Here is a 13,891-nt window from a genome sequence, read left to right as displayed (position 1 = left end):
ATGAAAATATGTAAGGAAGGTAGTAGGGAACATATATTTATTTGAGAGGAGAGCATTACAGGCATAGGGAACAGAATACGCCAAGACTGAGATAGGAACATGCTTGGTTTGAGGACTGACAAAGAGACTGGTATGGCTGGTACAGAGTTAGGGACTAGGGTTGGTAAGAGGGGAGGAAGGCAGTCCTAAATATCATGTAGGACTTGGAAGAATATGGGAAGGACTTGGGATTTTTTTTTTTTAATAGTAGCAGTTTTTTTGTTTTGTTTTTGTTTTTTTAGATTTTATTTATTTATTAGAGAGAGAGAACACTAGCAGGGCATAGGGGCATAGGGAGAGGGAGAAGCAGATTCCCCCCTGAGCAGTGAACCCGACTTGGGACTCGATCCCATGAGCCAAAGGCAGATGTTTAACTGACTGAGCCACCCAGGTGCCCAGGACTTTGGATTTTTACTGTGAGATGGTAAGCCCTAAGAGTTTTGCATAGAGTACATGTGAACCAACTAATGTCTAAAAAGACCACCAATTATTGTGTTGAGACCAGAGGGAGACAAGGGTGAAAGTAGAGAGACTGGTTAGGAATCCTATTGCAACAGATTTTAGGGTGGAGGTAGTGAGAAATGAAAGGGTTTTGTAGGTATTTGCTGGTGTTTGTTTGTAGAGTATTAAAGAAAGTGAGAGATCAAAGATGGCTTCTATTTGACCTGAGTTCCGAGGAGAATGGAGTTGCAGTGTACGGAGATGGAGAAGACTGTAGGAAGAGTGGATTTGTTGCAGGAGAAAGGGAAATTTAAGGATAGTTTTGGACATGCTGGGTTCAAGATGCTTATCAGACATCTTAGTGGAGACATCAAGTAGATAGCTGGCTAGGAGTCTGAAGTTTCGGGAATCCGTCAAGGCTAAAGGTATAAATTTGGTAGCTCTCAGAGTGTAGATAGTATTTATAAAGAGATGGCTAGATGAAATTACCTAGAGTATAAGAGTAGATGGAGATGAGAAGAGGTCTGATGACAGCCATAGAGCTACTTCGGCATTCAAGGTTGACAAAATAAGGAGGAATCTACCGGGGAGACCAAGGAATAATAGTGAGGTAAAGGAGAACTAAGGAGAATAGTATTCCAGGGGTGTTTCAAAGAGGGAGTGAGCCCTGAGTAAGATTAAGGTTGAGAAATGATCACTGGATTTGGCAAAATGAAAGTTTTTTTTCCCTTGATAGGAGCTATTGGAGTGATTGGTAGTAGTCATGAGAACTTGGGAGTAGAATAGAATTAAAGATAGCTAATATGGAAAGGCCTTTAGAATTTCCATTTAAAGAGGAGTTTAGAAGTCAACAGCATATGGGAGCCCAAAGAAGATCTTTAAAACTTTTTTAAAAAAATGATTACGATATGTTTTGTATACTGTATGCTGAAATATGCTGAAGGGAGTAATCCAGTAGAGAGAAAAAATGCTGGAGAGGTTGAATTGCTGGAGGAAAGAAAGTTAATCTTAAACAGGAGCAATGGTCAGTTTATCCGTAGTAACACATTAGGCAGAGGATATGGATATGAATGCAAATACATTGGTGATTGGAGGATATGGAAGTTGTTGTTTTGTTGCTTTTTTTCCTCCCTTCCTAACCCTCTCCCCTTAAAAAAGAAACAAATAAGGTCAGCATCTGCAAGTCAGGAATAGGGAGGAGCTGTTAAAGATTTGAGGGTGAGATGAAGTTATTCAATAGTTATCTATGCAAATAGAGAATAAATTAATTTGAGAATGTGTTCAGCTGCTCAGATACAAGTGTAGAGTAGGGAGGGCAGTTGGAGTTACCTGTGCTTCAGGTTTTGTTAAGTGAAACTAGATGAGAACAAGCAAAAGAGCCATTGTTCTATGCAAAAGAGTAATTAACTGAATGAAATAGTCAGGTAAAGAGGGCAGTCATTTGATGTGCATGGGTGGTAGAAGTCAGGAGGTAGAAAGTCAGTACATTGAAGATCCGAATGGTATTAAAAACTTGAGTCTCAGATGGAGTGACCAGGACAGATAAAAAGTGATGCTCAGAGAATGATATTTTAGGCATTAAATTATGGAGAGAATGCAGAATCTTGGTATAGTCATGGCAATTCGGTGGTTGAGGTGTGGTAGGATAAGAACATTGATGGTGTTATAATTGGAAGACAGATATGCTTCTTACTGTAGTATTTGCACTTTTCTGGTTTCAATACATACTTCAGTTTTATAATCAAGATACCAATAAAGCATCTTCACTTTCTTAAAAAATACACTGTCTTTACATTTATGGAGCTTTATTAAAAAAAAAAAAAAAGTTTTTTTTTTTTTAAAAGATTTTAGACCAAATCATGCAATACAGAGGCTCGCAGGCTAAATTTGACCTGTGGATACATTTTGTTTGATAGGACAAGTGTTATAAAAATAAAACCTTGAGTATGAATGTCTTTATAGATGGGCTATTCCAGTTTGCCACAGGCCCTACAGTTCTCATATCCTCATTATTTTCCCTTTCCCCCAACATCATTTACTTTTGTCTTATACTTTTACAGCATCTTTCAAGCCTCCTTTACTCATTTATGTTAATTGGTACTGTTTCTCAAAGCATTCTCATTAAAAACCTTTGCCTTAGAGTTACTGAATCAGAATCTCCCAGAGTTGTGCTTTATTCGTCTCTATTTAGAGACCTCCTTAAGTGAATCTAATTGGTCAGGTAGTGGTTGAAAAAGAGAGATCTTAGTTTTTAGCCACAGATCTTGGGTCAGCAACTTAACATCTCTCATTTTCATTTTTCTATCCGTAAAATTGATATTAAAATAACTCATCTCAAGTGGTAGTGATACAGACTAAATGAGATAGTATGTAAAAAGTCACACAGTCGACATTCAGATAAATGTTTTTACCTTTCCCTTTTCCACTGGGAATGGGTCTCGAACGTTCCATTTCTCTAAGCAGTTTGAAAGGATATTCCAAGTCAATCAATACATTAATTAGGACACTGTTTGAACTGGTTTAACAAAACCAAATAACTGTGGTATAAGAAGGAAGAAGTTGAATTAGCTCTAATATAAGATTCTAGACTGATTTGATATTCAGGGGAGTTTGGTTCTAGGGATTGGGCGCTTTTACTTGTTTCATCTTCCCTTAGTCTGTTGCACTTTCTTACATTGTCTGAGATGGTTTATCTCTACTTTTACTGGATTCCACCCATTGGAAGGAGGAAGGAGAAAATTAAGAGTAGGCAGCTTCCTTTCAAGGGCATAGTCTGGAATTTTGACCCATCTCATTGTCCAGAACTTACCACATGACCGTGTCTAAAGGCAAAGAGGCTGGAGCAGACAGTTTCTAGCAGTGTGACCATTTACGCAGTAAAAACTCAGAGGGTTTTCTACTAAAGGGAAGATACTGGAAGACAGTGGTTTCTGTCATAGTTAATATTTGTTTGGTATATCTGTTCATTCTCTGAGCAACATTAATCCCTTGATCATTCTAGCCTTAGAATTAGGTTTATTGTCCTGTAATCCCAAGTTAATTAATGTAAAAAATTACCCAGTTTACTTGTTCCTTTTCAGATATCTTTTAGACCAGAGATGACTGGTCTTTTTCCTAATTCACTGTCTTGATCCTAATGCTTAATTCACTTATGCAAGCATGAATCCTATCTCTGATAACTCAATTTCAACCTTGCCTACTTTAAAACAATAAAATATTTCTTTAGATCTGGCCATTTTGGCTGAGGTTCAATATAATCTTTATTTTCATTTATCATCTTCTATCACCAAGATTTAGAACATGTCATGAGAAAGCAGCTGTGTGCATATATGTGTGTGTTAATACAATCTCCTGCCTACATTTTTGTTACTTTACTTTATAGCTATATGAAGTAGTTATTATTAAATCAGTTTTACAATGAGTTAAAGAGACCCAGAGATGTATAGCAACTTGTTTGAAGCTGTAAAACCAGTAAATTTTGGAGCTGACCCAAGATTTGTATTCAGGCTTTTGTATTTCCCAATTCTGTGATCTTATCCACAGTACTATATGGTGACATCTGTGGATATCACACTACAGAATTGACTCATGTACTTTTTTAACTTTAAGGATACCTTAAATTTATTGTTGTTGTTGTTACTGTTATTATTATTATGTCCCTTTCTGTTCTTTTTCATTTGCTTCTTTTTTAGTGTCCTCATTTCTCTTTGGGTTGTAAAACCCCATCTTAGTCTAAGACACTCTTTTAACATAACTTACGTAAAACTATATGGAGAGCTTATCTTTATTTCTCCTCCTTAGGACAGATCTAAAGAGTAAACTTCCTGTTATTTTGTTGGCAGTTACAATGCAGTTTACATGTTTTGGCTAAATATTTAAAAATTATTTTTGTTTTTGATAGAGTAAGGTCCTTCCTTCCTTCCTTCCTTCCTTGCTTCCTTCCTTCCTTCCTTCCTTTCTTCCTTCCTTCTTTCCTCCCTTCCTCCCTTCCTCCCTCCTCTTTATGAATAAAAAGAGTAACCCATTAGGTTAGTATCATGATAGGTGGCTGTGAGAGAGCTGTGTTTTCCATTTGAGGTTTTAGAGTTATATAAAGAGTTAAAGGTGATACCTAACGTGTTCAATTGACAGGGCCTGGCTTTCCTAATCCGTTTTTGTCCTGGATAGAACATATCCATGCATTCATTGCTAGCCAATTAAAAATGTTCCATTTATCTGTGTTGGCTAGTCCTGTATTTTTCTGGATACATTGTCTTATTAATCTGTGTTTGCATAACTTTAATATTTAATGATGGCCTCTATCTAAGATTATTAATATCCTATTTGTTTTAAACAGTGATTATTTTTTTAGGTATACAAGTTTAACTAAATACAATACATAAGATTTGATTTCAGTATTTTTAAATCTACAAGGCCCTTTAAAGAAAAAAGTGGTTGTTAATTTGAAGTTGGTATACAAGATTAAGTTTCAAAAGTAGCAATTTTTATCATTATCGGTAAAAATTACTTTTGTTACTTCAGAAATATCAACACTGTCGGAGATTCTGCAAAAAGGAAATATTATCTCTTGTGTTAGGTTGTTTATGACCCTTTGTAGTAAAAATGTTCACTCCCCCCTTCTGTTTTTTGGTATAGGATATAGCAGATCCATTTTTTGCTTATTGTAAGCAGCATGCAGATAGGTTAGACAGAAAATGGAAGAGAAAAAACTACTTGGCTCTACAATCCTATTGTAAAATGTCTTTGCAAGAGAGGGAGAAGCAGCTGTCACCGGAAGCACAGGTATGGGATTCATGCCTAAAGTCATGTCTTTTGAAAGCTTTCAGGGTTATGGATTTCAGATCTCGTGTGTGTGCCAATGACATGTGAAGTTTATTTATGAAATGTGGTTAGTTACCTAGGAAGTGGATTGTCATTAAGGCAAATGGTGAGTGTAGTTTGTAGCTGATGAATATTCCTCATCTAGTCAATAGAGCAGCCTTTTATGAAGCATATTTCCAAATACATTGAAAATCATAGCTTAGAGGAAATTATTCTATCAATGCAATATGTTGACCATATCTTTTTTCAGTCTGTTTCATTGTTTACTTATGTAAAGGATCTGATCAGTTTGCCCGTCTTTTAAAATGTATTTCTATGTAAATTAAGAAGAATTTATAGAGACTTGCAGTTACTGAGAAGAGAAGCTTCAGTTTAATCAAATTAGTTTCTGATAATTCTGATCATAGATTGAGACATAGAATAGTTACTAGGGGTAGACCTACTTTATTGTAACCCAAGAATAATACAATATATCTTAATAACTGTGGATAGATGTAATTTGCCTTGATACAGGAAATTGTGGTTATCTTTACTTTCTCTAAGCATGCAAGTAGAGATTGTAAGGAATATGTTACATTTTAATATCTTTTAAAATTTGTATGCATTTCTTTTATAGGCAAGAATCAATGCCCGGCTTCAGCAGTATCGTGCCAAAGCAGAACTAGCTCGATCTACCAGACCCCAGGCCTGGGTTCCCAGGGAAAAATTGCCCAGACCACTTACTAGCAGTGCTTCAGCCATTCGTAAGCTGATGCGGAAAGCAGAGCTAATGGGGATCAGTACAGATATCTTTCCAGTGGACAATTCAGATACTAGTTCTAGTGTGGATGGAAGGAGAAAGCATAAGCAGCCTGCTCTCACTGCTGATTTTGTGAACTATTACTTTGGTCAGTATAGACACTAATGTATGCACATTGTCAATGCGAACAATTTGCTATTGAAAATATTTGTTATACTGTCAATTTTTAGAAATTTATTAGCCATGCAATATATATTAAGTGTAAAGCATGTTTATTTTCCTAATAAGTTGTGGGTTGTTGTAAAATGCTGAGTTCCTGTATTTGTGAATAGGGTTAAAAGTGTTGTAAACAATGTAAGATTATCCACGTGATCATCTTAATGGTTAGCTTCTTCCTTTTGTGTGTTTTGTGTATCAGCTTTTATTTCCTACTAAAGTAAAATTGGATATTTAATTTAAATAGAGAGAAATATGCGCATGATTCAAATTCAGGAAAATATGGCTGAGCAAAAGAATATAAAGGATAAATTAGAGAATGAACAGGAAAAGCTCCATGTGGAATATAATAAGGTAAGTTGACTACAAAACTACAAATATCATAGACCTTATTGATAATGTCATTTGTGATTTTAGAGAATTTCTATTTGTGTCTCATTTTGAAATTCTTATGAAGTGTTTAGGCCCTTCTCTACACGTCTTACTCTTATTGTCTTCATAATCATCCATAACACTACCTCCTATGTGCCAGATACAATTTGGTCATGTTACATATATTAACTCATACAATTTTCACTTCAGTTTCATAATGTGAGCTATAATTATTGCTCCCGAGGAGAAAATTGAATCCTAAGGAGGTGAAGTTATTTGCCCAGACTCACATAGGTAGTCAAGTCATAGAGTTGGGGTTTGTGGCCAGTCTGACTCCATTCCTTATTCCTAACTAATGTACTATAAAACTTCTCTAAGTTTGTAGGAAACTTAGAAATTTCCTTTAAATTACTGTTTTTATCTTGAATTGTTTTGTAATGTTACTTTTGATTTAAGAAAAATACCTCCCAAATTAAATTTTCATTCTACATCTTCATTGTAATGATGAGGGAGATCAAAAGAAATATCCTATAAAAGCAAAGTGTGGCTAAAATGTTAGGTAATAAGTAACATGAGCATATAAAACTGATATTCACTCATTGTTAGATAACATTTTAAGTAAGAGGTACATTTCCAATATCAGCCACACTGTAGTGAAAGAAAAGAGTACTGGGATTATATTCAGAAGACCTGAGGATTCTTGGTCAAGTCACAGAAACCCTGTGATCCTTAGTTTTCTCATTGAGAAAATGGTGGAAATGCATCTTTATGGATTCAAGGATTAATTGAATGTTTGAAATTATGTAGAAAACTATAACAGAATGATAAATATAGGTATTATTAGTAAAAATGCTAACATGAAACAATGCTTACGTCTTATTGGTGCTGCTTATTCAATAATTGGATAGCCTCTCTTTAGATATGTTAAAAATATGGACTGTCATACAGATACTCTTGGACATTTGTTGATAAATTATTTAAATTTTCCCATATTTTACTCCTTATTTTAATGGTTTACTGATTTGGAGTATTTACATTGTAGCTATGTGAATCTTTAGAAGAACTACAGAACCTGAATGGAAAACTTCGAAGCGAAGGGCAAGGAATATGGGCCTTACTAGGCAGAATCACAGGGCAGGTTAGTTTCTTTCCAATTGCTATCTCCTATTCTTACACTCTATATTATTTTCAAAGAGCAGATTTCTGATAAAACTTTCCTAACTAAAAAATAATGTTTGATTAGGGGAAACTAATCTTCTTGGGTAATGATAATGCCTGAAATACATCTAGAGCATTGGAAGCTGCCTACTGAGAGCCTGTAGCTTAATTTGGTTGTTTTAACAGCCGTCTTGTTTGCAAATTTTTTTCATTGGCTCTGACTGACCTGTCATTTGTGGTGAAGCTAAGATTTGAAGCATGAGTTACTCCTGTCAAATTCTTGTTATCTCTAATTTAGCAGTTAGATTCCTTGCCACATTTTTTTTTCTATCCTGTTCATCTGTTATATTTCGTTCCTTTTTTTTTTTTTTGATGTAAAATTTAAAAGGCAAACTAGAGAGATTTGTTTTTGTGTTGATGTGGTTTTGAGTTGTGTAAGAGATGGGTTTTGAAACTTTAATGTTAAAGTGTAGTTTTCACCTTCAATAGCTGAGCATTTTTAGCCTGTTAAAGTTCTTGCTGTTAAAAAGAAGAATCATTGCCAAATAGATTTTTTGAATGCTTTTTTTTAGTACTGTGTACGTGTGTGTGTGTGTGTGTGTGTGTATATATATATATATGTATATATATACACACACACACACAAGAATCATTGCCAAATAGATTTTTTGAATGCTTTTTTTTAGTACTGTGTATATGTGTGCACACACACACACACACAATGAATTAAAAATTCATTAAAATAATTTAAGTTATATTTTAAAAGGATGAAGGGGACTCATTGTGGTCCTTTTACAGTGAAAGTAGTCTTATTGTGAAGGAGGCTTATGAAAGAAGAGATATTTTTCATTGTACTTGTTTCAGAGGTTTACGAAGGGTTAAATTTATCGTACAATTTGTGTAGACTTAATATTTTAGAAAGTAATACATACTGATATGTATTGTGCTATGCTAGCTTTGAAGATGCTTCTTTTGTGAACAGGATGTATGTGGCTTATATTACAATGAATAACATAATTTAAGAGGTGAGAATGAGCAGTCACCTATGGCGAATTGACCTTTCTTCCTATTGATAGGTTGTTGATGGATTTTTGGAAGATTATGGTGTTTTGTGTTGAGTACAAGGCTATTATTAGTTTATTTGCCAAGCTAGCATTATCTTTTAGCTTGATTTGCAAGATCATCTCATAAGAATCTCCTACTTAGTGTAAAAGATTACCTGGTTGTTTAAAATAAAAGGGCTTTTCATTTATTAAATGACTTTTAACAGAAGTTCACAAATTTCCTTGTACAAATGTAACATTCACAGAAGCGGAATTCATTTGTACCACTTGCATGACACTTTTTCCAGTTGGTTGAACAGATGCTGGCCCACCGGGCTACTGAGAAACGACTTTGATAGATGGTTGCTGTCTCAGAAGCCAGCATACTACAGATTAGTAGAAAACCAAAAAGAATCTCATTCACTTTGTGGAGAGTTTGGTCCAATAAGATAATTTTTCTAATTAACCTATGGAGCACCAATGTAGCTGGGATGTTGAGGAAAATAAACGGTTTCAATAGTCTTTTTGTCAAGTGTATTGTGTGTCGTTTTTTTTTAAGCTCTTAAATGCTTGTCCTTGTCTTTCACTTTTTAAAGCTAAAGTAGAAGCTTAATTTTCATAATGTTTTGGTATTTCACTGAAAATTGATGGAAGTATGTAATTATAGGTCTCTAATGGAAGTTAACTTTGAGACAGAAATTCATTTTAATTCTTTTTGCTGGTGTAATAGCTGGTAAAACATTTCTCCCTCACAATTCTAGCATATTTAGTTGACTTGAGTGGCAAATAGAGGAGAATGTTGCTTTATGTTTTTTCTTTAAAACAAAATAAACTGCATTTGTTCAAATCAATAGAAGTTGAACATACCGGCAATTTTGCGAGCACCCAAGGAGAGAAAACCAAGTAAAAAAGAAGGAGGCACACAAAAGACATCTGTTCTTCCTGCAGTACTTTATAGGCAAGTAATAAAATGATAACAGATTAATATTGTGTTTTTTTAAACTCATACCTTAATAACAAGATGCTTCAAATATTTGTGAATGAATTATGTCCATACTAGAGTTTATATTAAATGCATTTGATATTCATTTTATGAAAATCTTCATCAAAGATGCTTTTTAGGTTGAATGACAGGAGATTTTTGCTCCTCTTTTAATGATAAGTGACTTATATCCTTTAAATAGGTGGAGATAGATATCCAAAAGTTCCATGGAAGAGAACAGTTACTTCTCTTTGGGGAATTGGAAAGTGACTTTAAATAATGTAGATGATCATTTTCTTAAATAATTAAAACAATATATAAATGGGCATTTATATTTTATTTTACTTTAATGAGTTTTAGAGCTTTTTGCATGTGTTTTTAGGTAGTGAGTGATAGATATCATGTACATGAATTACTGCCTTTGTACAGTGGTGGATAATGAAGATAAGTTCTAAATTTGAATCTGTCTGCATTTTTTTTTCCTGTGCTCAGTTGTAATAATTTTATTTCTAGAAGTGTTTTTTGTTTTTTACTTTTTTGTCTCAATAGTTTATGGTGTTCACCATTTGTAGTAATTTTACATAACCAAAGACTTCTTTCCATATATGGATAGGTTAGGGTCTTATTTTTTTAATGTAACTGATCATATTAGTGGGAAAAATTAGAAGATGGTAGTATATTTATGTATGTGTATATGTGTATACACATACAAATGTATAAATTCACATACATACCTATATACACTTACGTAAATACAAAAATATTTTCCCCACAGCGTCTTCCTTTCTCAGGAATAGCAGCAATAACAACAATATCAATCTCAATAATTACTTTCCCTTCTTGGTTGGAGGCTTCCTCCATAGATAATAGCAAATGACTTCCTTGAAATGTGGGAAAAGCCCACTAGTGTTTTAGTGTACAGTATGAAGACTAGCACATTCTCAGTCCAGCTTTTCCTAAAAGTTGGTTCATTTGGAACCATCACACATATCACAGTGCTTCTGACTTACCACTACAGTTCATTTTTGTTTCAGATTGTATTTTAGGTGATTTTCCTTTTTAACTCAGAGCAACATTGAGACCAGATACTAGTGGTTGTTGTAGCATTTATGTGATCTTTTTTTCCTAGGATAATTTAAAAATTCAAATATTGTTGTTTCTGTACATGGATGGATGGGTCTTATAGATTCTGAACAACTTTTCCCTCACTCTTTATGTTCTCAATATAAAAAAGACCCTAGATTTTCAGGTCAAGGTGCTTGTGCTTTAGAAGTAGCTAAGTTGCCTTATTGCACAAGAGAAGTTGGATTCCTTGAAAACAAACAAAAATCAAAGTAGCAGTAACAACAATAGTAAAATGCCCCATTCTTTGCAATAAATATCAATTGGTATATTTTTAAGATTTAAAGTCAGATTTTGAAAAGACTTATTTATAAATTTAGCTTATTTTTATGTTGAAGACTCCTTGAAAGGTTTATAATTAATGTAGAAAATAAACTGAATTTTGTTTGTAAATTAACTTCTCTTGTAGTTTTAGAGAAGTAGAAAACTGGAAAATGTTTTTGTTTAATATTTACTTTTCTAGGGAAAAATTAAGTTAATATTAAATGAGGTTTAAGTGATCATTAACATTGAGATAGTGATGATATTGAGAATACTATTTTATATATGCCTTTCTATGAAAGGTTTGACTCTAGAGCCATATTTATATTACATCCAGCTATTTTTCTATAGTCTCAAAAATATTTAGAACTAATAAGTATTGATATTATAAAAAAGCATGTATTATGAAAAAATGTTTGATTTTAACAGAAGGAATTTTAAGGTGAAATTTAAAAACTATGCTATATGAACAGCTATTTCACTAAGAATTATTCTAATCCTTTATTTGCTGCCTTTATTCAAAGTTGTGGAATTTGTAAGAAGAACCATGATCAGCATCTTCTTTTATTGTGTGATACCTGTAAACTCCATTACCACCTTGGATGTCTGGATCCTCCTCTTACGAGGATGCCAAGAAAGACCAAGAACAGTTATTGGTAAGTAAAATGAAAGAGATTTTAATGTTAGAACCGGTTTACTCTCTGTTTCAACAATGTAAGATATATTGTAACAATGTAAATATATATTGTATTGCTTCATAATAAAGTTTTCAGCACATTTTTTAATTGGTTTTTTATATTTTTCCAACTTTGTTGAAGTATAATTGACAATTAAAAACTATATATTTAAGATATACAACTTAATGATTTGATATACATATACATTGTGAAGTAATCACCATAATGAAGCTAATTAACATATCCATCACTTCACATATTTTCCATTTTCTTTTTTTTGGATGAGAACACTTTAGTCATAATGTTTATTATAATATATGAATAAATCTGTAGTAGTTTTTTTGAGAAATGAATTTTTAGTTAATTGAGATTGTGGTATCTTAGCAGTGGTTAAAGCATGAATTCTGTCTCGTGTGTTATAATTCTCTTTTACTTTTTTATAAGAATTTCTTAAATGCTTTATTTTTGTTTTGAAATTGAATGAATTTATCAGGAATTTGCCTCCATATTCATCCTTTTATTTGCAATTTAATATTTTTAATTAGTTTCACCCAAGGCTTTACTTCTGGTATTTTTCATTTGTACTAGTTATTTTTGTGTTTAACCATTCTTTGCAAATCTAGAAACATTTGACATATGTTTCTAAATTTTTTTTCATTAACTTAGGTATATTACATTACTACAGATGTTTGATAAAATCTTATGTATGATGAATTTTACCCTTTCCTTAATTTTAGTCCGTGGGAGAGACAAATGCTTAAGTTTTAATAGGCTGATTCTATTTAGGAAGAATATAGAATACGGGAAACTTTGGAATAAACATCAGTATTCTTTTTAGGCAAATTATCTTTTCAGTTTTAGAAAAGAGTAAACCCCAGATTCTTAAATGGTAATTTATACAAAAAGTCGTGTGTTTGTCAAACACATTAAGCATATTTTTTTACCTCATTGTTTTATCTCGTAAAGCAATCTCTGTTCATTTTATTAGGAAGGTTGCATTCTTTCACCATTTTCACAGAATTGCTTTTTCGTTGTGTTCTTTTATCAGTTTGTCTTGAGACAGACCTACTAGTCTGCTCTTTTCAAGTATAATGGAGTGCATATATGTATATTTTATATATGTGCTTTCGAAACCAGAATTTGTTAAGAAAAGGCTGTGGCTTATTAGAATGCCAGCAGTGTTAATAAGCATCCTAGGTGGGTGTTTTTTTGCCTTTTTTAAAAAGATTTATTTATTTGAGAGAGAGAGCATGTGCACACAGCAGGGGAAGGGGGTGGAGGGAGAGGGAGAGAAAGTCTTTAAGCAGACTCCACTGAGCATGGAGCCCGATGTGGAGCTTGATCCCATGACCCTGAGATCACAACCTGAGCCAAAACCAAGAGTCAGACTCCCAACCAACTGTGCCAACCAGACATCTCATAGGTGGGTGTTTCTAAATTGAAAGCCAGTTTGAATAGTCTCCAGGGCCAGGGTGCTTTGTCATGATCTTTGACATGGAGTGATATGCAGTTCTCTCCTTAAATGAGGAGATGAACTTTTCTAATACTGCTCTGCCTGCAGAGCTCTGGTTTCTAGTATGTAAGTCTCTGGAAGAACTTCACATAAACTGCCTTGCCTAGGATGTTTTAGGGGAAGCTCTCCCCAAAAGACCTAAAACTACTTAGGGTCCTATGCATTGGTTACAGAATTTTAAAGTAAAAGAAGCTAATATTGTGGCAAAGTGCAGTCTTCAATATCTTCTAGTTTTTAGTGATCAGATTTCTTCTGGCCTCTGAAATCAACTTAGTTTTGCTTAGCAGTTAATTGAGTATATTAGTTTTGGAGTAAGTTTTATAGAATTATGTTTTTCTTTAGTGTATCTCAATTGTGAGAGGCACTTTTTGCTTTTTTAACATTTTCAGTTTAATTCTGAAGTTATGTTAAAGATAACAAATATTAAAGCAATTTTACTTACCAAATATTTTATTATTACCTATACTTTTTGCCTAAGTCTATTATATATGTATGGTAGAAAAACCG

At 33.5% G+C, this 13,891-nt stretch overlaps 1 protein-coding gene across 15 annotated transcripts in view; it reads left to right on the top strand.

Annotated features, from left to right (window-relative positions):
• The window catches only part of PHF14 (PHD finger protein 14), a 233,701-nt gene that overhangs the window by 56,166 nt on the left and 163,644 nt on the right, over positions 1 to 13,891 (top strand). For all 15 annotated transcript variants that reach the window (XR_015723980.1, XM_087861035.1, XM_087861036.1 and 12 more), the window contains 6 exons: positions 5,116 to 5,262; positions 5,918 to 6,188; positions 6,504 to 6,610; positions 7,671 to 7,766; positions 9,684 to 9,787; positions 11,719 to 11,850. Coding sequence is in view for 14 of the 15 variants with exons in the window: in XM_087861035.1 (XP_087717161.1) it covers positions 5,116 to 5,262; positions 5,918 to 6,188; positions 6,504 to 6,610; positions 7,671 to 7,766; positions 9,684 to 9,787; positions 11,719 to 11,850 (857 nt within the window). In the remaining variant the exon portion in view is untranslated. The remainder of the gene's footprint in view (positions 1 to 5,115; positions 5,263 to 5,917; positions 6,189 to 6,503; positions 6,611 to 7,670; positions 7,767 to 9,683; positions 9,788 to 11,718; positions 11,851 to 13,891) is intronic.

Source organism: Ursus americanus, chromosome 3 (assembly GCF_024610735.1).
Source record: "Ursus americanus isolate L20-20 chromosome 3, mUrsAme1.1.p, whole genome shotgun sequence".
Lineage (NCBI taxonomy): Eukaryota > Metazoa > Chordata > Mammalia > Carnivora > Ursidae > Ursus > Ursus americanus.
This window is presented reverse-complemented; position numbering and strand designations above follow the sequence as displayed.